The sequence below is a fragment of the Eupeodes corollae genome, chromosome 1 (genome assembly GCF_945859685.1).
Source record: "Eupeodes corollae chromosome 1, idEupCoro1.1, whole genome shotgun sequence".
Lineage (NCBI taxonomy): Eukaryota > Metazoa > Arthropoda > Insecta > Diptera > Syrphidae > Eupeodes > Eupeodes corollae.
In genome coordinates this window covers 136,010,881-136,036,184 of record NC_079147.1, presented here as the reverse complement: position 1 = coordinate 136,036,184, position 25,304 = coordinate 136,010,881, and the positions used below count along the sequence as shown (strand labels likewise).

The following is a 25,304-nucleotide window of genomic DNA, read 5'->3' as shown; positions in this document are numbered from 1 at the left end:
TGTATTTTGTGTAGAGTGCATATTTTTCGTATATTCCATACAATTAAAATCTGATACTTGGTTGCTTCTGATCGAAGATCGAAACTGGAATTAAAATTTGGTTTATTCTTGCAGGACAACGGCACAAAAGCCGAGTGAATTTATGAAAAATTACATTGTTTAACTTTATTTTACTAATACATTTTAAAATCAGAACTAAATACTCTGTACTAAGCCATGGATGAAATAAATGATTTTTTCGACTTTTCTAAAAAATTTGAGCGAGTAACTGTGCCGACTGGCTGCCTCACTGGCCAGACGACAACTTATTATCCACAAACATCCATTGACCCTCGAATAGTCAAACGTGAAGAAAAAGGAAATGAATATGCTCTCGAGTACAGCATTGCTGAGAAGAAGCGTATGATGGAGGTGAGTTATGTCTGGTTCAAGACATTGTTCTTTGCAGCCTGTCCTTTTACTATTTAAAAATCTATTGCTCCTTGTGTAGGAAGAAAATGTTGCTGCAGGCCCACCATCTACCTACGCCGAGTCATCTATGCTATCAGAAATGGAAACTTTGGATGACATTGATGACGACGAAGATGGCATTGAAGACAAAAAGCCGGGACCAACTGATGATCCTGTCTATGATAAATACCATTTCAATATGCAATGGAATGATGGTCTTCCAATTCATGACTCTCATAAGGAAATCATTGAGACAATACGTCAAAGACGTGTTGTCGTTCTTGAGGGTGATACAGGATGTGGAAAGACGACACAAGTGAATAATACCTACCTGTTTATGTTTTATATATGAAGAGTCTAAAGTTTTTTTACGGTCTTATGTAGGTGCCGCAGTACATTCTTGAAGACGCTTATAAACGCCGTGAGCGCGTAAACATAATCGTAACCCAGCCACGTCGGATAGCTGCAATAAGTATTGCCCGTCGTGTTTGTTCGCAGCGCAAATGGGAAGAAGGAAGTATCATTGGTTATCAGGTTGGTTTTGCAATACAATGCAAATATTCTTCATATTAACCAAGCACGTATTACTTCTTCAGGTTGGATTACATGCTAACATGTCAGAAGATACACGCCTTTTATACTGTACAACTGGTGTTCTTTTGCAAAAACTTATTAAAGAAAAATCTCTAAGAAACTACACGCATATTATTTTGGATGAAGTCCATGAACGTGACCAGGATATGGACTTTTTGTTGATAGTTATTCGCCGATTGATGATGACAAATTCAAGGAATGTAAAAGTGATTCTTATGTCGGCCACAATCAATACCGGAGAGGTAAAAAATATTACTTTTCCACTAAGAAAATTTCAGCGTTTTATTCTATTAATTTTTACTTTAATTTTATATAGTTTGCAGACTATTTTAGATTTGGAAGAACTCCCGCGCCAGTAATTAAGGTGGATTCAAGAAGAAATTTTGTCGTCAAAGAGCACTACCTTTGTGAATTATCCAGAATTAATAATGTAAGTACCAAATTATTTCAAATATAGCGGGAAAAAGCTGTCTGTATTGTGTTTCACAAAATAGACAATTTTGGTCAAAAAAATACAAGAATTCAAAGAGCATTAATTTGGACAAGGTTCAAAGAGAGGCATCCTATGCTTTACTCAAAAACATACATTTTAAAATTTTTTTTTACACTTCAGAATTTTCAGAAAGTAGTAAGCTTAAAGCAAGCGTCAAAATACGATCATAGGTGCATGTGTTAGTTGTTAGTAAAAGATAATACAATTATAGCCTAACACACGCACAAAATACAAAACATAAGTAACATTTAACTATTACAGAACAAAAAATAAAATGAGAACGTTTACGATAGTGGAGCACTGGTTCTTAACAATGATTTTAATCCCACCTTTTCGATGAACAGTTGTAAGTTGTAAGTTAGTTCTATGAAAGTCAATATTTATAAAATCAAATGTACACAAGATAGCAAATAAGGTGCATCAATTTAACCATTAATGAGTTGATGAAAAAATACTCTAAGTCATTATTAAGACGCTTTTTATATAGAGATTGCATTTGAAGAAGCAGAATACGATGTTCATAGAGAGGCAGATCATAAGGATCATCTCAAGGAAGACCCTTTAGGGCAAAGCGATTGAAATTATGTTGAATTGATTCAATACGTTTTCTATGAATTTCGTAATAGGGAGTCCATACCTTCGAAGCATATTCAAGAAAAAGTAACATAGGGATCATTGAACTCCTTTGCCCAGCGTTTTATAAAAACAAGCATAGAACTATCTTTATTAACAATGAAATTAATGTGATGTGTAAATTCTAAGCTGGAACAGCCGCGACATAGGTTTTGCTGTGATATATAATAGTCAAATATAGTACTGATAAGTTTTTTAGTAAAAGTTATCGTCTGGCATTTTAAAGGGTTGAGTGAAAGGTTTTTTTCCCACACCAAAATGTGAAACTATCAATGTCGGCTTGTAAAAGAATACGATCATGGTTGGACTTTATTATTTTAAAAATCTTTATGTCAGCAAAAATGAGAAGTTCACTTGAGCGTAGACATAACGATACATCGTTAATAGACAGGATGAACATAAAATGGTCAAGATGGCTTCCCTCGGGAACACCAGATTGAGCAACAAAAGGTACAGAATGACAATTTCTAAATTTTACCTAATAGGATATGTTTTCAAGGTATGATTTAATCCAAGCTTAGAAAAATGGTGGAAACTAACAGCTTTAAGTTTAAATAAAATAATTCCGTGGCTAAGTTGGTCAAAAGCTTTAGAAAAGTCAGTGTATACACAGTCAACTTCATAACCTTGTTCTAAAGCGTGTGAACGTATGTTGGAAAATGTAAGGAGATTACGATTGATCTTTTTTCACAAAACCATGTTGCTATTCGCAAATGAGATTCTTGCTAAAGAATGCTACACTTTCACAAACAACTTGTTCAAACAATTTAGGAATGCAAGAAAGCTTTTGCAATGGACTTGTTACCTTTCTTGAAAATTGGTGTTAGAAATGACTTTTTCCATATACTGGCAAATATGCCAGAACGTAAGGTCTCAACTAAGGCATTACTACACTTTTTTAATACTTTCGGTGAAATACCATCGGGACCGGCTGAACAGTCATCATTCAACGCAGATAAAAGATCAAGGACTGTACTCTGTAGCACAGGTGTGATTACAGCTAGTTTGTGAAAAGGAGTGAAGATTAGTTAGTTTAGTTTTAGTTTTAATGACTCTTTATTTCATTTTAAGTACAAAGTAACAATTTGTTATATAGTCAACAAAAGCTTATCTTAAGTCACAATGGTTTGGCCTATGGCCGTCTACCAGACTGACATTTTGAAATATACAAATAATATTTATAGTGGCAATGGTTAAAACAAAATTATAGCAAATAACAATTTTAGGTATCTAGAAATCTTCGTTTACTATACAATTTCTATATCGAAGCGCAGCAACAACATACGAGTAAAGTGCATCCCATCCAACGGATCCGTTTAGTATGTCAAGCAGCTCAGTATCATTCAGACTTTGTTTACCGAAGTGTCTGATCCTAAACTCATTTAAAATTGGACAAATTGCGATGAAATGCTTTATGTCTTCACGTTCGTTGCGATTGCACAGACTGCAGAGTATTGGCAGGTCAGGACGGTGGGGAATAAAATTGAGAGGGAGAAGTTCTCCTCGTGTTTTGAAGATAATACTAATCTTATGTAATTGGTTCGAGTTGAGGAAATATGTATTAAGTCTATTGTCAAAAATCAACCGACTGTAGTAGCTTCTAAAGGTTGACTCTCGTGCCTCGGATAAGTATCTGTCATAGAGCGCTTTTCCAAATCGTTCTAATAACGCTTTGAACTTTTCCTGGAGCAAAACGAGTTGTTCATTTTGATTTACCGTTAGCGTTGAGTTACAGAAAGCCGCAAGATTTCTCCACTCTGTTGGCATACTTCCTGATGTTCTAATGGTGTTTTTCAGTATGATTTTTGGCAATCTCTCATCTGACATTTCGAAAATTTTAACGATGTAGTTAAAATGTAGGTATAATGTTTCCATAAACATTGGAGCGACTCCTGTCTCAAGATACAGCATGTAGTTTGGTGTATTATTTGGAAGACAAAATATTCTTTTGATGAAGTATCGGAGGCATTTTTCAAATAGTTCGAAAGAGTTGTATCCCCATACCTGGGAGCCATATAGAAGGATAGCTGACGCTGTAGATCGAAAAAGTTTTTGCTTAGCACTATGCTCAATACATCTATTTTTGAAACAGCGTTCCCAAACTGCTGAAATTCCACGCTTTCCTTCTTTCAACTTTCCTTCTAGATGTTTTTTCATGTTAAGATTCGAAGTAAATAAAACCCCGAGGTATTTATATTCTCGCACTATTTCTACCGTTTCCCCATTATAAGACCACTTTTCATTTCTAGCATTTCTGCCACCACCACCTCTGAATATCATTACCTTCGATTTCGATAAGTTGACTTGTAGGTTCCAACATTTGCAATAGTCCTTCAATTTGTTCATCATAAGTTGCAAGCCATCTACTCTTTCCGAGAAGAAAACTATATCATCTGCATACATTAGGGCTGGTATTTTGATTCCTCCAAACGAGATACCACCGCCAACAGCATCTGTTATGTCGTTTATATATAAGACAAAAAGCAAAGCACTTAGGATACATCCTTGTTTGAGTCCCATTTCTGTTCTAAATTCATCGGAGATAGATTTTCCGTCCCAAACATAAGCTGTGTTGTTGGTGTACAGTGCTCTTAGCGTATTTATTATTTTGCTTGACAAACCAATCGTGGATAACTTATAGAAGAGGTGATCACGGGTGACGGAGTCAAAGGCTGCACGGAAATCAACGAAAAACACATACAGTTTTTTCTTGTTCTGAAGATAATAGTCAACTATGTTGTATAGTGAAAATATATGGTCGATCGTTGAGGAGTGAAGATTATGAAAATATACTTCATCAACTTGTTCAGGGCTATTAACAAATGACTCACAAAATTTGTTGCGAATTCGTTACAGATATCAATAGTTTTATCTAATAAAAGGTTCTTGTAAGTGAAGTTAACTGGAAAGCCATCTGATTTTTTTTTGAGTTTACAATATTCCAAAATTTTGTATGATTCTCTTTCAAAGAGGTGCCCATATCAGTAACATAACAAGCATATACAAAATTAGAAAGAGACTTAAAAAGTTCAACATAAAAAGAGAAGTTGATTGGAGACAGAGTTTTGAGATACGTTTTCCATGCGTTATTTCTTTTGTTACGCAGTAAACGCAATTCTTTCGTGTACCAAGGGTGGCTAAAGTTTGTATTTCTTGATTTCTTTAAGGGTAATTTTTTTTTGCTAAACAATAATTAAGAATCTTATAAAAATTTGAAATTGCTTCGTCAATGTTAGAAAATGCTAATGTATCAGCAATTCCAGAAATGGTTAAATCTTCGGACAACTGCTGGAAATTAGCTCTTCTGAAATCAAAATTATATAAGCAATGATAGGAATTATTGTGTTCAGTAAGTCGATTACATAAGTCAAAAAAAATGTCCAAGGGGGTGATATTTATCAATATTAGTAATTCCCGATCTAGATTCTAGAACAAGAGTACTAATAGCGTCAGAAGAAAAGCTTTTTTGCTATAAGCCAGTAAAAAGGTCTTTATCGAGAAGAGATAGTTTTAATTGTGAAGAAGAAGGAGAGGCTTCAAGGCAGGATTCGTATTCGGATGGAATCCAGTCAATTTGTGGTAAATTAAAATCACCTAGAAGTAAAATATTGGTGTCAGAGCTGGAAAAATTTATAAGATAGTCTAATGCAAAGGAAAGATTGTTATAAACAGACTCTAAACTTCTTGGAGGAATGTAGACGTTTAAAATGAAAAAAATCTTAGTCTGTATTATTATCTTTACACATACCAGTTCAATTGATATTTCAAATGGAAAAGATACAGAAGAAGAGAAATATGTATTTTTTTATGAGAACACCTCAACCTAAATTCTTTGCATTACCAACATGACGATCGTTTTTGTAAACTTCGAACTCTTGACTGAAAAGTTCTGTGTCGTACAAGCTTGAATTAAGCCACGTTTCTGTCAAAACAAATATGTCGTGTGAAAATGATTGGGAGTCAGCAGTCTTGTTTAGAAGTCCCCTTACGTTTTAATAAAAGAGCGCAAACCTTTTTTGACTTGGTTTTCAAAGCAACACCTTGTTATTAAGTTTCGCTTTTAATTGTTGGGACAGAACAATTTTAATACTTAAGCTGTTTTTTTGTTGTTTAACCTTTACAAACATTTTACTTTGTCGTAATAAATGCAGTTAAATTAGCACACAATTATTTTTACATGGAATAATTATTAGTTTAGGCAATCTCTTCCGTTAATTAACAGTGGATAATCTGTTTTGCACAAAATATTATATATAAAATCGGCCATATCACGAATTCCATTGTAGTTGGAAACTTTTACGAATCCCTATTCGTTCAAGTGGATTTCGTGATACGGTTTGTCGGAATTCGTAAAAGTTTCCGATTGCGATGGAATAAGTGATAGCACTAATTTACTTATGTACAATATTTAGTAATAGAAGGGAGTAGTTAAAACTCCTAGCAGTAGCACCAGGGCTTCTAGAAGAATAGTAAGCATAATATTAATAAATTGAACAGTTAAGTTGTATCGTTGGTATAACAGCAAAACTAGAAGCTAAAATTTGTGATGGCTCTAAATATGGAATATGTTTAGCTTTCGTGTCTCCAGCGATTGGCCATTTGTAGACAGAATTTGAACATTGAGCAGAGGACTTCGTCACTAATTTAGACTCTTGAAGGGATCCTGTTAATGCTTATGAGTTAATCTGTAAGTTCTTTGAACTATTTCAAGTCTGTCGAAATTGGGTTTCGCGTTATTAAAGCTAGCATTCATTTTTTTCCTGCTCGATAAGGTATTTTCTTTCCGTGTTCCTAATAGTATGCATATAAAATTTGAAATTTAAGTATAGTCATAGAATAAAATAAGTTTGTCTTTTTTGTAATTATTTAAGTTAAATACATTTTAAAGAAAACAAATTACATTCCATCATAATAAGTTAAGAAATACTTGTTCAACTACCTAGCTCTTAAAAATACTCTTACTACTTTTGTTTACACAAATCAACAACCGACCCGGAATTTTAGACCTTGGAAACGAATTTGAGGCAAAACTTCTAGACTATATATTTGATATGCCTGAAATTAAACATGTACTGTACATTATATACATATATGAAACATAGGAGAAAGTATTTTTATTGATCTTTTAAACTTCATCTTCTCCTCCACCCAAGGTGCTTTTATCCGCTTTTGTCATAGTCCATGTTTCTTCGTATAGCAGGACGGGGATGATAAGGGTCTTATATAGCGATACTTTGGTCTTTCGAGAGAGGACTTTACCACTCAATTGCTTTCTTAGCCCAAAGAAACAGCGGTTAGAGTTATTCTGCCTTTGATCTCAGCGCTGGTGTTGTTTTCTGACGAAGTCCTTGACTACCTCAAAGTTACGTCTGTCGATGGTGACGTTTTGACCAAGACGTCGGTGTTGTAGGTCCTTTCTTGACGGCAGCTTGTACTTTGTTTTGGCCTTAAAATCGATGAAAAGATGGTGGTTCTCGATTTGGTTATCTTAGGTTTTTTTCCATGTTCTGCGTAATGTGAATATTTGAGCGACTGTGCACTCTCCTGGTCTAAAACGACACTGATAAGGACCTATCAGGTTGTTGACGAAGGCCTTTAGACGTTAACATTTGCTTTCTTCGTCTACGTTGAATGGGTCATCCTATCTGACAGCGAAATTCGGTTCGTCTGCTTTTAAACCTCTCAACATCTTTTACCGCACGCTTCTCATGCCCTCTCTTTTTCCTTATGAAAAGTCGGTGTTTCTCTCGCCTCTTCTGCTCATAGAGGTCATGAGCAGCTCTCGTCCTTTTATGCAGCGCCGCTTTGCGTGCCTGTTGTTGGCCGCATTTGCCTGTCGACATTCCTCATCATGGTTTCTTGAAACACTGCACATCACATGTCGTCGCTGGATTTTGATACATTGTGTGGCGGCAGAGAACTTCGAGAGAGGTTACCTGTAACTCGCCCGGAGAAGGATTTGGCGATCTCTTGCGATTGTAACCGTTCGACGTTGTATCTTCTCCCAGCATCTCCCTGTTTGCCTTGGGTCTGGAAACCCGAAGTGCCACCTTGGCTACAAAGAGGTAGTGGTCCGAGTCGAGTTCGAACATCCATGATGCTGGAATCGTATCTGGATTCGATAGCAATATGGTCAATAGGGTGGACAATAGATTGATTTGGAGGACTACAAGTTCCTTTGTGAATGTTGAGGTATGGAAAACGCGCACTGGCTACCACGACGTTTCGCTTTCCGATTTTTTCACCAAAGATGTCTTCCCTTCCTAGCTTGGCATTAAAATCGCCCAGGCCAATTTTAATATCGTATCTAGGACACTGCTCATATATTTTGTCCAAGAGCTCGAAGAACATATCTTTGGTGTTGTCATCCTTCTCTTCTGTAGGGGCGTGCGCACAACGAAGGTATACGTAGAGTAATTTACAAATATCGGGTTCTCCAATAAGGACTTGTTAACTTTTTTTTAAATCAATCAAAACATTTTTAAATGGAACTCGACTTGGTTCATGTGGCCAACGCTGACACGTCTGCAGCCGTTGATTCGTTGGACCTAATTTTCGATGACTCGAAAACGGTTGCGTTCAATGTTGGGTATGAGTTCTTCCAACGTCTTTGGCTTGTTGGCTTAAACCAACGACTTAATGTAGCCTCCAAACCAAGAAGTCTAGAGGCGTTAAGTCGCACAAACAAGGCGGTAAATCAACTAGCTTATATTTTGATATAACACGCACATCAAACTTATTATTCCATAAATCGATTATAAGGTATGCTTTATGGCTTGTGCCACAATGCTGTTGAAACCACCTGTCGTTCAAGTCCATGTCTTGTAATTCTGGCAAAAAGGAGCAATCATGATGCGATAACCCAAAACCGCCGCTTGCATGCAAACCGCACCAACATTTATTTATTGTCCATTAAACCGTGTTTTATGAAGCAAAAAAAAGTGGATTTGAATCCGACCAATAAACCATATTTTGCATATTGAGCATAGAATAAGCTTTATTACTAAAGATGATTTTGCGATGAAATTCATAACTCTCTAAAAGTAACGGTCACCGACTCCGAGCTTTGGTAGAAAATTTTGTATAGTTTTCAGAAATTTCCTATTTGTGTAATTTACCATTACGAAAATGTTAAGTTTATTGCATAAATTGACAATAACAGTTCGCTGATTAGTGAATTCTAATTTCTATACAACAACCGTGAGATTAATTTACAAAAACACTTTACACAACTATAACTTTATACTCACAATCTTCTAGAAGGCAATGAGAAATTAAAATCAAAATATATACTTTTTCATAAATAAAAAACGATTCATCGCCTTTAAAAATCTAGAATTAGAATAAATAAGTTTGCTTTTCCTGATATTGGTAAGAATTTTGTTTATTTTTGTAAAACGAATTCTATTAATTATTTATCGAGAGCAATTGCATTTGTTTCAGAAACGTTCGTGGTTAAAAAATAATTCAAGAAAATGCGTGAAATTGTTCATATTCAAGCAGGTCAATGTGGCAATCAGATTGGAGGAAAATTCTGGGAGGTTATATCCGACGAACATTGTATTGACGCTTCTGGAACTTACTACGGCGATAGTGATTTACAATTGGAGCGGATAAATGTTTATTACAATGAGGCAACCGGTGCAAAATATGTGCCCAGAGCAATATTGGTCGATTTGGAACCAGGCACAATGGATTCAGTACGATCTGGACCATTTGGTCAAATTTTTCGACCAGATAATTTTGTGTTTGGTCAATCTGGTGCTGGAAACAATTGGGCCAAGGGTCACTACACCGAAGGTGCTGAACTAGTCGATTCTGTTCTGGATGTCGTACGAAAAGAATCTGAGGGATGTGATTGTTTGCAAGGATTTCAAATGACACACTCGTTGGGTGGAGGAACTGGGTCAGGGATGGGAACCTTGCTTATATCAAAAATTCGAGAGGAATATCCCGACAGAATTATGAATACTTTTTCTGTGGTTCCATCTCCCAAGGTCTCTGATACTGTTGTCGAGCCATACAACGCAACTTTGAGTGTCCATCAATTGGTGGAGAACACAGATGCGACCTATTGCATTGATAATGAAGCATTGTACGACATTTGTTTCCGCACACTGAAACTTACTACTCCAACATATGGCGATTTAAATCATTTAGTTTCAGCAACTATGTCTGGTGTGACGACGTGTCTGCGGTTTCCCGGACAACTAAATGCTGATTTACGGAAATTGGTCGTAAATATGGTCCCATTTCCTAGACTGCACTTTTTCATGCCCGGATTTGCCCCTTTGACTTCCAGAGGTTCACAGCAATATCGTGCCCTAACAGTCCCCGAGCTCACTCAACAGATGTTTGACGCGAAAAATATGATGGCTGCTTGCGATCCCCGACATGGTCGGTATCTTACCGTGGCTGCTATTTTTCGAGGTCGAATGTCCATGAAGGAGGTGGATGAACAAATGCTTAATATTCAGAACAAAAATAGCAGCTATTTTGTTGAATGGATTCCTAATAATTGTAAGACAGCCGTGTGTGATATTCCGCCTAGGGGTCTTAAAATGGCAGCAACATTCATTGGCAACTCAACTGCTATTCAAGAGCTCTTCAAACGGATATCAGAACAATTTACCGCTATGTTCAGACGAAAGGCTTTCTTACATTGGTACACTGGAGAGGGCATGGACGAAATGGAATTCACTGAGGCTGAGAGCAATATGAATGATTTAGTTTCAGAATATCAGCAATATCAAGAGGCAACAGCAGATGAAGAAGGTGAATTCGATGAAGAAGAAGAAGGTGGTGGGGAAGAATAGGAAAATCTTTCAATACTGTTTAGTATCATTCAAAATTAAATTAAAAGTTTGTTTATAAAAATTATGTAATGTTTCTTTAAAATATGTATATTTTTCATGCACTGCATTACATACAATACATTTATATGTATTTTATTTTATTTTTTTTTACTGAATTTCTAGAGTCAAAGTAGGGCACAGTAGGATGACGGTCGATCTTGAAACTGCAACCATTTTTTTAAGGTAAGATTATTGCACTTCATATTTCAAAAGCATTTAATAGAGTTTGGCATTAAGCTCTCTTATCAAAAATGCGTGCTTTTGGTATTGATGGATCTCTTCTTCGTTGGATTAGAAATTACCTTTCTAACTGTTCAATACAAGTTGTATTGGATGGTTTCTAGTCTGAAATTCACCGTGTAGAATTTAATGCTTGGAAAACTCAATGCTGTCTCCAGTCGTTAAAGCGTAACACACCCACGATACCAATATTCATGAATGGCACTTGCATCTAGGAAACTAATCAGCTGTCAGTACTTGGTATGTGTATCTCAGATCACCTTTTATGGAATGATCATATATTTGATATTGTCAAAAATGCTTCCGGGTGCTTAGGATTTCTCCGACGGTGCAAGAAATGTTTCTTCTTCTGATCTAACTGTAATTTACAAAGCCTTCATCCGTCCAAAGCTTGAATATAATTCGCATGGGCAGGTGCCCCTAAAACAAGTTTAAATCTCTTGGATAGAATACAAGAAAGGGCTTTCGAAACATTTACATCGCTAGAACACCGCCGCAATGTTTCACGCCTTTCGTTGTTTTATTGATATTTTTACAAACAATGTTATCTTGGGTTAGCCTTAATCGATTCAGCCGTAGTACTCGCAATTTCAGGAATGCTCATCAGTTTCACCTTGAGCTCAATTTCGTGCGTACTGTCAAGTATAGAGATTCTTTCCTAAATCGCACATCGAGAATGTGGAAAGCTTGGGCCAACTCTGTTTTTCCCTCCCATTTTGATGTTCAGAACTTTAAGACCAATATGCATCGGTATCTCCTCTTCTCTGTTTTGTTAAAAGTGGGACTTCTTGGGCTTCTGGCGTTGAGATGATTTCTTCTCAATATTCTTTTGAATGTGTCCACACTTTTATTCAAATTTTAATTTTTTGAGGCAAATGTGGTAAGGACTTCAAGCATCTTACTATGCTTCTTACCGATTTCCGAGATAAAACCTTTTTACTGCCGCGCGTTTCAGGTTTTTCTTCCTAATTGTTTACATTTGAAATCATTTTTGCAGAGTGTTATATAAATGCAGGGTGGCCAGTAAACTTTGCATAATTCCAAAACTACATGAATGCCATGACTACTAATAGATGAATTGCAAAAATTTTCTTTAGAAATGTTTTATAGTGTTGGTGCTCACTTAAAACTAAATCTTAAACTACCTTCCTTTTTCTTTTACCCTTTGCACACTATTATAAAAAAAACCATGTTGTGTCCAAGGGCTGCTCTCCCTTAAATGATGGTTAAAGTTTTGCAATGGAACATAAACGATTTTTTTAATAATTAACACGAGCTGCAATTATTAATAAAAGATCAAAATCCATCAATCATCTCACTCCAAGAAACTCTAATACCAATTAACCAAGATCCAAACAAATTTACAAATTAGTCACCCAAACAATACAATGTTTATTTTCTAATCTCCCCGCAAATGCCACGGCTAAGCACGGGACTGGAATCAACATAATAATGGACTCAGAACATAATGTTTTCAAATTTCGACCAAAATTTCAAACAGATAAAGCTAATTGGGACCTTTTTAATACAAGCGTTTCATATTCTTCCTCTGAAAGACAAATATCACCAAATATCAATCAAGAAGCCGCCAGAATTCTCAAATCCATCAAAGCTGCAGCTAATATTCTCGAAATAAAGCCAATAAAACCCATGTCCCTTGGTGGAACAAAGAAATAAGCAATCTGAGGAACAGAAAACAAAACGCCTGGAAGATGTTTAAAAAACATCCGACAGATGCCAACCTAATACACTACCGCAAGTCCAATACCCATTTTCGTAAAGCCGCCAAAACCGCAAAAAAAGAATGCTTTGAAAAATTTACCAGTAATATAAACCCTTACTCTTCACCCAGAAAACTTTGGTCCGACATTAAAGTCCTTTTGGGCAATTACACGCCATATTCGATTAAAATTATCAAAACTGATTCACAAACTCTCACTGAACCCTCAGAAATTGCCAACCACTTTGCAAACTATTGGGCAAAGCAATCGCATGATAATAACTTACCCGCGGAATTCTTTCAAGCTAAGCACACCTCATTGCAAATATATCCATCTCCAAAGCTCTTGTCAACATCAACAAATCTGATTGAATTACCAATAAATTTAATCGAACTGGAAAATTGCCTTCACCTAGTCAAGGGTAAAACGCCGGGTTTCGATCGCGTATCATACTTTATGTTAAAAAATACCCCTCTGCCTTTCAAGCCTCGCATCTTATCCCTTTACAACCAAATCTTCAATGAGGGAATTATTCCACAAATAGGGAAAACATTTTACGATCATACCTTTTCAAAACCAAATAAAAACCCTCTCGAACTAAACGGCTATCGCCCTATCTCTCTTCTACCTTCCATTGGAAAACTTTTGGGAAAAATAATTTCCAAGAGAGTCCAGTGGTTCATCGAAAAAAAAAATCTAATTAGCAAAAATCACGTCGCTTTTAAACATGACCGTGGAACAACTGACGCCCTTTTATACATTGACGAATATATAGCCTCGTCATTATCTACAAAAAACCATATCTCAATTTTATCAATCGACTTTGAAAAGGCGTTTGATAAAATTGGTATTCACGTCGTTTTAAACCAATTAATAAAATGGAGAGTAGGACCTAAAATTTTCGGATACATTTAATCGTTTTTAACCAACAGAAAGTTCCGTACACAATTAATTTTCAAGTCTTAATGATCTCGAAAATGGCATACCATAGGGTTCACCACTTTCAGTGGTCATCTTTATCTTTTAACGAAATAAGTAACATACTACCTAAATATCAAACTGTACGAAAAAAAAAGAAATTCCAAAAATAATAGATTATTTTTCAAGTATTCTTGCTAACATCAATAACTGGTGCACGGAATCTAGCTCAGTCATATCTTTCAATAAAAGCAATATCCTACATATGTATATGCCGAAAAACAAGTTGTACCAAACATATAAACGTTAACTTTAAAAATATCGATATTCGTAATTTAAACTTTTTAAAAATTCTTGGAATCATCTTTCATAACAAATTTAGTTTTAAGAACCACTGTATGTATCTTAAGAAAACCCTAGCTACCAGGAAAAATATAATAAAATACCTAACAAAAAAATCTAGCTGTTCTCATACTAACAATGTTTTAAAGTTATAAAATCAATCATTATTTCTAAAATCGACTACGGGCTTGCAATTTATGGTAAATGCTCGAAATCTAATCTTCAACTTTTCAAACCTGAATACCACATAGCAATACGCCTCGCCCTAAGAGCCAACCCAACTCACCAATAACACAAGTGTCAAAACAAACATTCAAAAGGGGGAAAAGAACCCTCAAATGTCCTTCAACAATTAATAACATCCTCTCATTCGCATAACATTTTGAACTTTCAATAACATTCAACAACGCAACAAAAGAATCTCCATGGCTCCTGACACGAAACTCAATCACCACTGAACTCAACAAACTACCGAAAAATTCTACAAACAACAAAATCTACAGAGCTGCTTTTACAGATTTAACACTAAAACCGGAAAAAGTTTAAGCAAGCCAGGAAGGCCTGCAACGTTTATATTCGAAGGACCAAATTTTTACATGACCAAAAATTACGGCGAAAAATACTGCAATGTCCCAAAGGCAATAAGAATTTTTGGTCATTTATAAAAAACATGAAGAATTCTTCCTCGGTTCCTACGCTTGTTGTCAATGACACTCCTTTAGTTAGCTCTATTAATAAAGCCAACTTATTTGCAAGGCAGTTCGCCGAAAATTCCACCTTACCAGATAGTGCCATGACTCCCCCAGTTCTTGAACGCGTAAATGATCTGACCAATCTTTTTTCGTACACGAACTGTGGCGAGATTTCTTAAAGATCCCAACATTCATAAATCCGCTGGCCCAGATGGTATCCCGCTATTATTCTGAAGAGGTGTTCTTCCACGCTAGCAAAACCACTGCGTAAGCTTTTCCATATATCCTATTCTTCTGGGCTCGTCCCGAGCAGTTGGAAAACTGCATTTGTTCAGCCAATCCCAAAAAAAGGCGAATCTTCTTCTCCCACAAATTACCGACCGATAGCACTAACGTCCCTTCTTTCTAAGGTCATGGAAACGCTGATTAATTATCAGCTTAAGAAATATCTTGAGGTTCATCTCACCGAACAGTGGAACAGATCTTTACATCGTTTTGGAGAAAGTAAGATTATTGCACTTGATATTTCAAAGGCATTTTATAACGTCTGGCATCTTGCTCTCTTATCAAAAATGCGTGCTTTCGGTATCGACGAATCTCTTCTTCGTTGGATTAGAAATTTTCTTTCGAACCGTTCAATACAAGTTGTTTTGGACAGATTCAAGTCTGAAACTCATAAAATAAACGCTGGTGTGCCCCAGGGCTCCGTTTTATCTCCGACACTCTTCCTCATTTTTATAAATGATCTCATGTCTGCTACTTCTAATCCAATACATTGCTGACGATAGCACTCTTAGCTTTTCATATTCGTTTCCAGACTCACAACCCTCCTCTTCGGATGTGGAACTGCAACGACAAAATATGATTAGCTGATTAAATTCCGACCTACACAGCATTGTACAATGGGGAATACAAAATCGTGTGGAATTTAATGCTTCGAAAACGCAATGCTGTCTTGCATCGTTAAAGCGAGATAAACAATCTTTGCCACTATCCACCTTTTGTGGAGCGACCACATACGCGATGTTGCCAAAAATGCCGCAAGATGTCTAGGTTTTTTGAGACGTTGCAAGAAATTTTTCTCTCTGTCTGATCTGGCTACAATCTACAAAACCTATATACGTCCGAAACTTGAATATAACTCTCACCTCTGGGCTGGTGCTCCAGTAACTTATTTAAGCCTCTTGGACAGTATTAAAAAAAGAGCTTTTAAAATGATTGGTGACATTAACATCATCAACTCGTTTACATCACTTGAACATCGACGCAAGGTTTCTTGCCTTACCCTTTTTACCGTTATTTTAACGGACTATGCTCTAGTGAAATAGCCAGTTGCATTCCTCCCCTTTAACAATTTAACCGTAATACCCGCGCTTCTTGGAATGCCCATCAGTTTACCCTTCCGCCAAACTTCGGCCGTACTATGATGTACAGAGATTCTTTTTTTAGCCGTACTACGCGAATGTGGAACGCCTTGCCACGCTCTATCTTTCCCTGTCATTGCAATGTTCAGAAATTTAAAACCAATGTACACCGACACCTCCTATCCAACCCTTCCCTCTTTTCCTAATGCTCACACTGTGCCTTTGGCTTATTAAAGGCATAAAAAACCCTTTTAGTGTTTGCTAATTATAAAAAAAAAACGCAAACTGGAACTTCGTTTACACTGATGGCACCAAAAACCAGTATGGTACTACTTTCGCGGTAGTTGATGGATCTGAACGAATTCTACACAAGAGTACACTGCTAGAATTCTCATCTGTTTGCCATAGCCCTTGCAATCCTTTCAGCGACAAAAAAAAAAAAAAAAAAAAAACAATTATATGTACTGATGGTCTCTCTACCCTTAACGCTGTAAAAAACATAAACAGCAACTCACCAACCATAATATACATACATAAGAGATATACTCATCGCAAACAAAGATAGAGTAAAACTTCTATGGATACCTGGGCACGTCGGCATCAAAGGCAATGAGTTTGCCAATGAAATTGCTACACAGGCACCCAAAGAACCCTTCCTAACGTCTTTTATACCAAACAAAAAATACACATCAATAACGATAAAAAAACATTTCCTAAAAATAAGACGAAAGGAATGGGCAACATACCGCCATTAATACAACAGCATTAAGCTCAACTGGCAGAATATCCAATAAATTGCTCAACATCCATGATTCGGTGCTTTATACGACTCCGAATGGGACACTCAAAGATCACCCACAGCCACATATTCGAGAAAAAAGATCCACCAATATGCCTCTTCTGCAACAACAGAGAAATACTCACCATCCACCATATTCTTCCTAAATTTATTAAAAACAAATCTATCCTAAATATTATGGAAAATCCATCTAAAGAAAATATAAAATTAGTCTATAAAATATTAAAAACATTAAATCTAGATAAGCTTATTTAACTTTTTCTCAATTCGTGTAAACTCTTTTATTTATATTTTAAGCTGATAGTCCTGGAGCTAGTGATTTAAATTGTATTATCTTGTAATACATTACATTGTAATAAAATAATAATAATAATTTGTAGACAATTTTAATAATACAAGATAACAATTTATAAATAATACAATCAAAACTAAACATTGTTTTCTTTTTTCTTTTAGAACGTTCAAATAGACTACGAAGAACCCGGAATCAGTAATGAGATGTACCAACTTGCTTTAAAATTAATAATAGTTATAGAAAATATTGAAAGCCATGAAAGCTCAAATAATCCAAATCAAAAGACTTCTATCCTCATATTTCTTCCAGGTATAAATGAAATTGATAGAATGGATAAGAAACTTGAGACAATTCAAAACATGTAAGCATTATAATAATAACAACACATGAAAACTTTGGGTCAAACATATCATAACGCCAAACTTATTATTATGTTAAGAGCATTTGTTAGTTACAATTTTTAGTTTATTACACACTTTAAAAAAACTGTAGATAAATGCTATGGTTATGTTTTGGAGATCACTGTATTTTCTGTGTGCTTTCAATTCGTTTGGAATGTAAAAAACAATGTTAAAATGTTTGTTTACTTTTTAGGCAAGGTAGCGGTGTTAAACTGATGCCAATTCGTTTACATTCAATGATCTCACCTGACGAACAACAAAAAATCTTTCATCGTGCTCCACCAGGTCACCGCAAAGTTATTTTGGCTACAAACATTGCAGAGAGTTCGATTACAGTACCTGATGTTAAATATGGTATTTCAAAACCAAAACCAAACAATTAATCATAATAAAAAAATATATATATGTATTCTTTTAGTAATTGATTTTTGTTTGACAAAATCTCTAATAACTGACACAAGTACAAACTTTACATCATTACAATTGCATTGGGCATCGCGTGCAAATTGTCGCCAGAGAGCTGGACGTGCTGGACGTGTTATGAACGGAAGAGTGTATAGAATGATATCGAAACAATTTTATTTGGTGAGAGCGCTTTTTTGCTATCTACATAATCACTAGATGGAAACAAAATAAACAATTTCAACTATATTTATTTTATTAGAATTATTTGGATGAATTTGGAATACCAGAAATGGTTCGTTGTCCTTTAGAGACTTTGGTTCTAAAAGCAAAACTTCTTGATATGGAACCCCCGCCGGTTATACTCGCCCTAGCAATGACCCCACCAAACCTCTCAGACGTCCATAATACTATATTAGTTCTCAAAGAAGTAGGTGCTCTTTACAAAACAGTAAATGCAAAGTATTCAATCCAAGATGGTGACTTATCATTTGTTGGTCGAGTAATGGCTGCTTTACCTTTGGATATTCGTGTCAGCCGTTTGATTATTTTCGGTTATATTTATAGTGTTCTTGAAGAAGCTATTATAATTGGTAAAGTTTTTATTTAAATGTGTTTTATAATTTAAACAAAAAAAATATATATTTTTTTCATCTAGCTGCTGGATTGAGTGTTAAATCGATTTTCACTTTCTCTGACAAAAAAAGAGGCGAATTGGCAGCTTACTCTCAAAAATTAGCTTGGGCGGATGCTTCAGGCAGTGATTTATTTGCCATCCTTAAGGCTTATCGGGTGAGTCTGATATTTTTCAGTTGTTTGAAATTATAATACAATATTGAAACAAATATCAGGTTTGGTGTACGATGCGCGAACAACATAATATGAACGAAGAATCTGGCGAATATACCTGGGCTGATCGCTATTTCATAAATATTCGTTCCATGAAAGAAATGCACTTACTTGTTATGGAATTAAAGGAACGTCTAGAAGGTTTGGGCATCAAAGAGACAACCGCCTATCAGCGCATTCATTGGCTTGATCGGGAAAAGACAATAATTTTGAAAATTGTGATAGCTGGCGCATTCTATCCATACTATTTTCTGCGTTCGAATTTAAATAATTCAGAAGCTGAACGATCCACTTATCATACTATTTTTGGCCATGATCCATGTAGCACGGTTTACTTTAATAATTTTAACACAAAACATATTGGCCAGTTGTATTCGAAATCAATTAAGGACCTTTTCAAGCAAGCCCGAATACATCCGAAAAATATCGATGTACGTTTCCAGCCAGGAAGTGAAAAAGTTTTGGTGACATTTAAGAGTGATCCCGAAGATGAATATGGGGGAGAAAGTAGTAATCGTGTTCAAGTTCCTGGCAGTGTGCGGTTGGAGGTGTACAAAGCAATTAAAATGAGACATTTAAAACTTCCTACTGTCATTAAAGTAATGGAGTAAGTATTCGCATATAAGTAATTGCAGTAAAGACTGAACTGAAAAGCATTCAAATTTAATGTTTATATTTCTTTCATTTCAGTGCTAGATCAGGAATAAATTATGCTGAAGAACGTGGAATTGGTGTTATGTTTGAAGGCACGTGGATTCCAACAAAGAAACAGATCAAAAACCCAGAACTCGTAGTTATTCCAAACGTTTTTACCAAACAGACACGTGGATATTTGACGCATGTAAATTCGACAAAAATGAATATTAAACAGTCAGACAAAATAAACAGAAACTCTTATATTCCAGATTGAACATTGTGGAAAGTTCTACTTCCAACCTCTTACAGAAATGGAACGTCTCAAAGAAATCACAGCATTGTTAAATTGTCCTGAAGCTGATGAACGTAAATTCCGAAATGCTTCTGCAGTCTCAAAGGGTATGCTACTTGCTGCACCATTTCAAAATCAGTATTATCGCGCAAAAGTGGTGCAGGTTATACACAGTTCTCGACAGCATTTGGAATTCCGGGTAAGTTCGATGTTTTTTTTTATTTGAATGTTAATTCCATCATGATCGTTTTTAGGTACTTTTCATTGATTTTGGTAACACTTCTGTTGTCAACTTCACCGAATTGCGTCGTTTAAGCTTCGAAGCTGAATATCTTATTGATATTCCACCTCGTGTTTATGAATGCTGTCTAGCAATGGTTCAGCCTTCTTCAGTGAGAAGTCCCAGTGGAAAGTGGTTGGACGAAGCCATGGAATATATGCAAGAAGTTGCGGACACTGGTGTCGTTGAATTGGAGGTATATTCTGTGGTGAATAGCGTGACTTCTGTCATCATTAAAGTAGGTAACTCTACTGTAAACGATATTCTCGTCGAAAAAGGCTTAGCACGAAAATCTGATGAGAATTTCATGTCCAAGGTAAGACTGAACCAACATAAATGTTTTTTTTTTTCATAATATATTTATTTTCTAACTATCCTTAGACTGATCATGACTTACGTATGAGAAAACAGTCAGTTGCTGAAAGAATTATGCAGGAAGATTTTTCCAAACAGAACGAGGAGTATTTGCGATCTATTCAACCAGAAGTTGACTTAGAAATCGATCCGCCACCACCAGAGTTGTGTTTAAATAATATCTTTCTTCGAGGTCCATTTAGTCCGCTGGAAGCCAAAATCTTCTCTGCAACTCGTGTAGGTGCTTGGAAGGGTGTACATGTCGAGAGGGAATCAGTTAACTCAATTCTAGTTGATGCTGATCCTCAGGATGTTCATGAACGGTTAATTGTGGCTGCTGGTGTTTCTGAGTCGGTGGATCGAAGTTCGCTCACAGCACGTCAAACCACCCTTATGCCAAACATTCATGGTTTTGCATCTCTGATGACTTTAATATTTTGTCCGACTATGCAGATTCATAGGAACTCCAGCAAATCTAAGTACGTGTCGATTTTAGCTGGGCTTGGACATGATGAAAACTATAAATCGTTGTTTGAAGAGCACGACATGGTGTTGCACTTGGACTCGGAGATTTTAACTTCCGATCTGGAATTGGTAAGATGATTATTTCGGAGAACATGACCGACTTTATGATGAATATAAATTATTTAGATAAATCAAATTCGTTACTCGATGGACACAATTTTGTACACAGATCCAGGCGATGATAAACCAACCGTTTCGCCCAATATTCGTGCTGATCTTGCGGCTAAAATTAAGAGTCTTATTATAAAGTAATTAAATTTACTTAGTCATTGGTGATTTAAACTTATCTCTTATTTCATCTTAAAGGCTTTTGAGTAAAACTCGCAAATATATAGAAACGCATGTGGATTCTCAGGATCATATTTGGGTACGACCTGACGAAAAAGATGTCATTGAAAGTCCTCTTATTTATGGACCCAGGTGTATTTTTCCCATGCATTCTGCTCTACGTTTGTACGATGAATCATTCGATCGTATGCACGCCCTGAATGTGCATTGCCGTGAATTACATAGAATGAAGCAATTGTATGACTTGAAATTGCTTTTATTTCTTTGTTAAATTCTAATAATTGTTTCTTTTTTTATTTTTAGTGATGGATCTGTAGTGGCAATAACCTGTCAACTTTGTGACCAAACTTTGGAAAACATTGTTCATTTAAGAATTCATTTACTCTCACAACTCCATAGAGATAGAGAATATCAAATTAATTTTAAAGCTCCTCACTAACGTAGTATACTTTTCTTTTTATATACATACATATACATATTTTTTTTTTTTATAAACATAAATCTTTATTTTTTTGTTGTCAATGCCTTACATGAATTAAAATGTTTTTAAGTTCGTTTATTTACATACATACGTAATAAAATATTTTGAAACTTTCTATCTGAATTAGTTCTAATTGATACTGTTTTTAAATAATGTGTGTTGACTAAATGTATGTGACGATCGCGAAGAAACACTTTTATAAAACAATAACCAAATTAAGGTTTCTAGTATGGCTAGCGAAATGGGAAATTAAATTTTATATGGAATTTTAAATTTAAGGTCCCATAGAAAGTTTATCTCGTCCAACAATATAGAAACGATTTATATTTGATGCCAAATTTGGCCATTAAGAAAGACATCGCAATAAGCTTTATGAAACAATTCCATATAATTTAATATTAGACAAAAGTCTGAGATTTAAACCAATTTAATGATGTGTTCTCACTTGGACCTGATTAGGTCCCTACCATTTTCTACTTCCCTATCGTCTCCACTCTCATAGTTCCTGGATTTTTTTTTTAGAAAGAAAAGACGCTTTAAAAAATATTAGTAATGTTTAATAAAAAAAATATGTACATTTTTTATAAACAATAAAAATATATAAAATTAGACAAGTTATTAAAAAATTTAAAAAAGTCCCCAGGTAGAACATATAGTGAAGAATACATACAAAATACAAACAAATTGACGAGGCATGGAAAGAAATTACAAAAAAAGCAGACCTGAAGGACATTAAAGAATTAAAAGATAAATATGAAAAAATAGTTTAACAGATAAATAGTTTTTTAAAAATTAAAAATACTAGTTCGCAGCCTAATCCAAAAATAAACATTAGTAAAAAAAACATGGCGATTTCGATTAAATTACTGCCTCAAAGGCAATACCAAAATTTCGAGGAGATCAAAAGGATCTAAATAATTTTTCGGGTTTGATTGAATTCTACAACGACACTCTTAAGGATGACACTCAAAAAGAAACATTAATAAAGTTCATTCTAGCCACCAAGCTTGCAGAAACAGTAAAAAATAAAATTCTTAGGGAAAATAAGCCAACAAAATTTAAAGATTTGAAGATGATACTACAAACTGCTTACAAATCAAATAAATCTGCATCTATGTTACACAATGCACTTTCGAAATGTTATCAAGGAAATCAATCAGTTCTGACTTACGGTTCACGAATAGAGGCACTATTAGCTTCCTTAAGGGGGTATTCTGGTCTAGAGACATGAGCTTTAGATAATTTTTGAAGCGCTGTAAAAAAAAGCAGCAACAATTTGGCCATTAATTTTTGTATATATTATTTATTCACATTAGAAGCATACAAAAAAAAAAATCAAAATTCCGTTAGTTATCAGCTGATGGAGTGGTGCGTCTCAAAAATTTGGTGCGTGACCATACCCACGATTTTAACTCTCCTAGAAAACTGAAATCAAAAACTAAAAGATTATTATTCTACAATAATGTCGCAATGTCTGGAACTACGGAAAATTTACAAACATTTTTTTTTACAAAATGTACCACATTTTGAACATTTTTCTATTTGTTAAAAATAGTAAAAATGATAGTTTGGAGATGACCGTAGTTCCGGACGTAGACAAGTCCCTAAAGAAGACTCTCTTAAAATGTCAAGTAAATCGGTTGGGCAGAACCTGAGAAATCGTGGATATCAGATTCAAAAAGACAGTTCTGAGAAAAACGCGTTTAAAGTACCCCATTATGTCTCTTGTTCGATTAGTTGCAGCCCAACCGATTTGGATGGCTGCTCAGCAAAATACTTATTTCTCCGAAAATAATTTGAATTTGGGAAAATCCTCTCGTATAAATATTCTTAAATAGTTAAACTATGAAAATATGAAAAAAAAAATCGATTTTTTTTTATTTCTAGACCAGAATACCCCCTTAAATGAACTCCAAATTTGGACAAGGAGATGAGCAAAGGGAAGTAATAATAAAATTGAATGGTCAGATTGGAATGACAGCTTACAAGAATGGTCTAACAGAACCATACAAATCACTAGAGACAGCTCCAAGGCCAACAAAGCTTTCAGATGCTGTACAAGTAGAATTAGAAATCAAAACAAATAATGCATTTTAATAGGTTACAGAGAGATAGAAGTAACCCCAGAGGTAACTTCAAACGAAATGTCAATAGCTTTTCAAATTTCACAGGCCACAACAAAATAATAGCAGATATTTTATCCAAAATAGGGGCCAGAACAACAGCAGCAGAGGGCAATACAGAGTTGGAGGGAATATTGACAGGTGAAATTTTCAGGGAAACGTGTACGTCCCCGGCCAACAAAATCCGTGGGCAATGTCAAGAAGAAGATAATTCACAGTAAAACTTTAGAAGGACAAACAAATTTTATAAAATTTAGATAAAAGGGTAGAAATCAACCAATAATTTTATTAATAGACACAGGAGCCTATTTTTCAATAATCAAAAATAATGCATTAGGTACTATTAGAGTAGAGTATGGTAGAAATTGCGAGATAAATGGTATGTCTGAAGAATCAATATTAACTAAAGGTATAGCGAAAATAGAGTTACGCATAGAAGACATGAAATTGGAACATACATTTAATGTAAATGATGATAGTTTAAATTTATCAACAGATGAAATTTTGGGTAGAGGTTTGTTATTAAAATACAATTGCAAAATTGATTATGAGACATGTGTTCTGGTAATCTCATTAAATGGAGAAGAAATAATATTGCCAATGAATATGGACACAAGAGACATTTATAGTAATATCACGATATAGGTGGAACAGAGATAATTCAAAAAATTAATTTAGATTTAGACAGTTTAATTTATGGAAAAGAAATTATGAAGGGAATATTTATAGCAAATTCATTAATACCAGCTATAGGAATTAAACATGTCAAAATTAAATCATATTTCTTTGGGAATAGAACCAGTTTCCAACTACGCAGTACTACAGTTTTAAAACAATTTAGTAGATGAAGACAGATTTAATAACATTCGAAATGAAATAAAGGCAGACAGTTTAGATAATGACGCAAAAACAGAAATTTTAAAAATATGCAAAGAATACCAGAATAAATTTCACTTAGAGGGAGGAACATTAACTAAAAATAATTTTTATGAACAAAAATAGCAACTATAGATAAAGCACCAGAGTATATAAAAAATTACAGACAGATGAAGATATAATTGAGCCATCTACTGGTACGTACAACTCACCGGCTTTCAGAGAATGTTAACAAATGCACTAAGTGACTTGCAAGCATTTGCGTGTTTTCCATTCCCGTGGGAAACTTAAGCTTAATTTAAATTTTCAATTTTCAAGAGAGAGATACACTCCGAGGTAAATTTGTATTCACTATAGGTGGAAAACCTTCGTAACCCCAACTCACAATTGCCAAATTGTCC

At 35.1% G+C, this 25,304-nt stretch overlaps 2 protein-coding genes across 3 annotated transcripts; both read left to right on the top strand.

Annotated features, from left to right (window-relative positions):
- LOC129953809 (probable ATP-dependent RNA helicase spindle-E) lies at positions 1–22,027 on the top strand. The gene is made up of 18 exons (XM_056067285.1): positions 1–411; positions 491–766; positions 835–984; positions 1,047–1,286; positions 1,361–1,474; positions 17,558–17,757; positions 17,991–18,151; positions 18,216–18,382; positions 18,462–18,792; positions 18,858–18,991; positions 19,051–19,655; positions 19,739–19,889; positions 19,954–20,175; positions 20,231–20,572; positions 20,638–21,204; positions 21,262–21,383; positions 21,442–21,660; positions 21,727–22,027. The coding sequence occupies exons 1-18, from the start codon at positions 217–219 to the stop codon at positions 21,860–21,862; spliced, it is 4,332 nt and encodes a 1,443-aa protein (XP_055923260.1). The 5' UTR covers positions 1–216; the 3' UTR covers positions 21,863–22,027.
- On the top strand, positions 9,396–11,121 carry LOC129953810 (tubulin beta-2 chain). Of its 2 annotated transcripts, none has more exons than XM_056067286.1 (2): positions 9,396–9,541; positions 9,614–11,121. In XM_056067286.1, exon 2 carries the CDS (start codon positions 9,646–9,648, stop codon positions 10,984–10,986), a length of 1,341 nt encoding a protein of 446 aa, XP_055923261.1. In that variant the 5' UTR covers positions 9,396–9,541; positions 9,614–9,645; the 3' UTR covers positions 10,987–11,121. The 2 variants fall into 2 exon arrangements, with proteins under 2 accessions (XP_055923261.1, XP_055923262.1); XM_056067287.1 differs by having other exon boundaries at positions 9,451–9,541; positions 9,594–11,121.
- Positions 22,028–25,304: the final 3,277 nt, after the last annotated feature.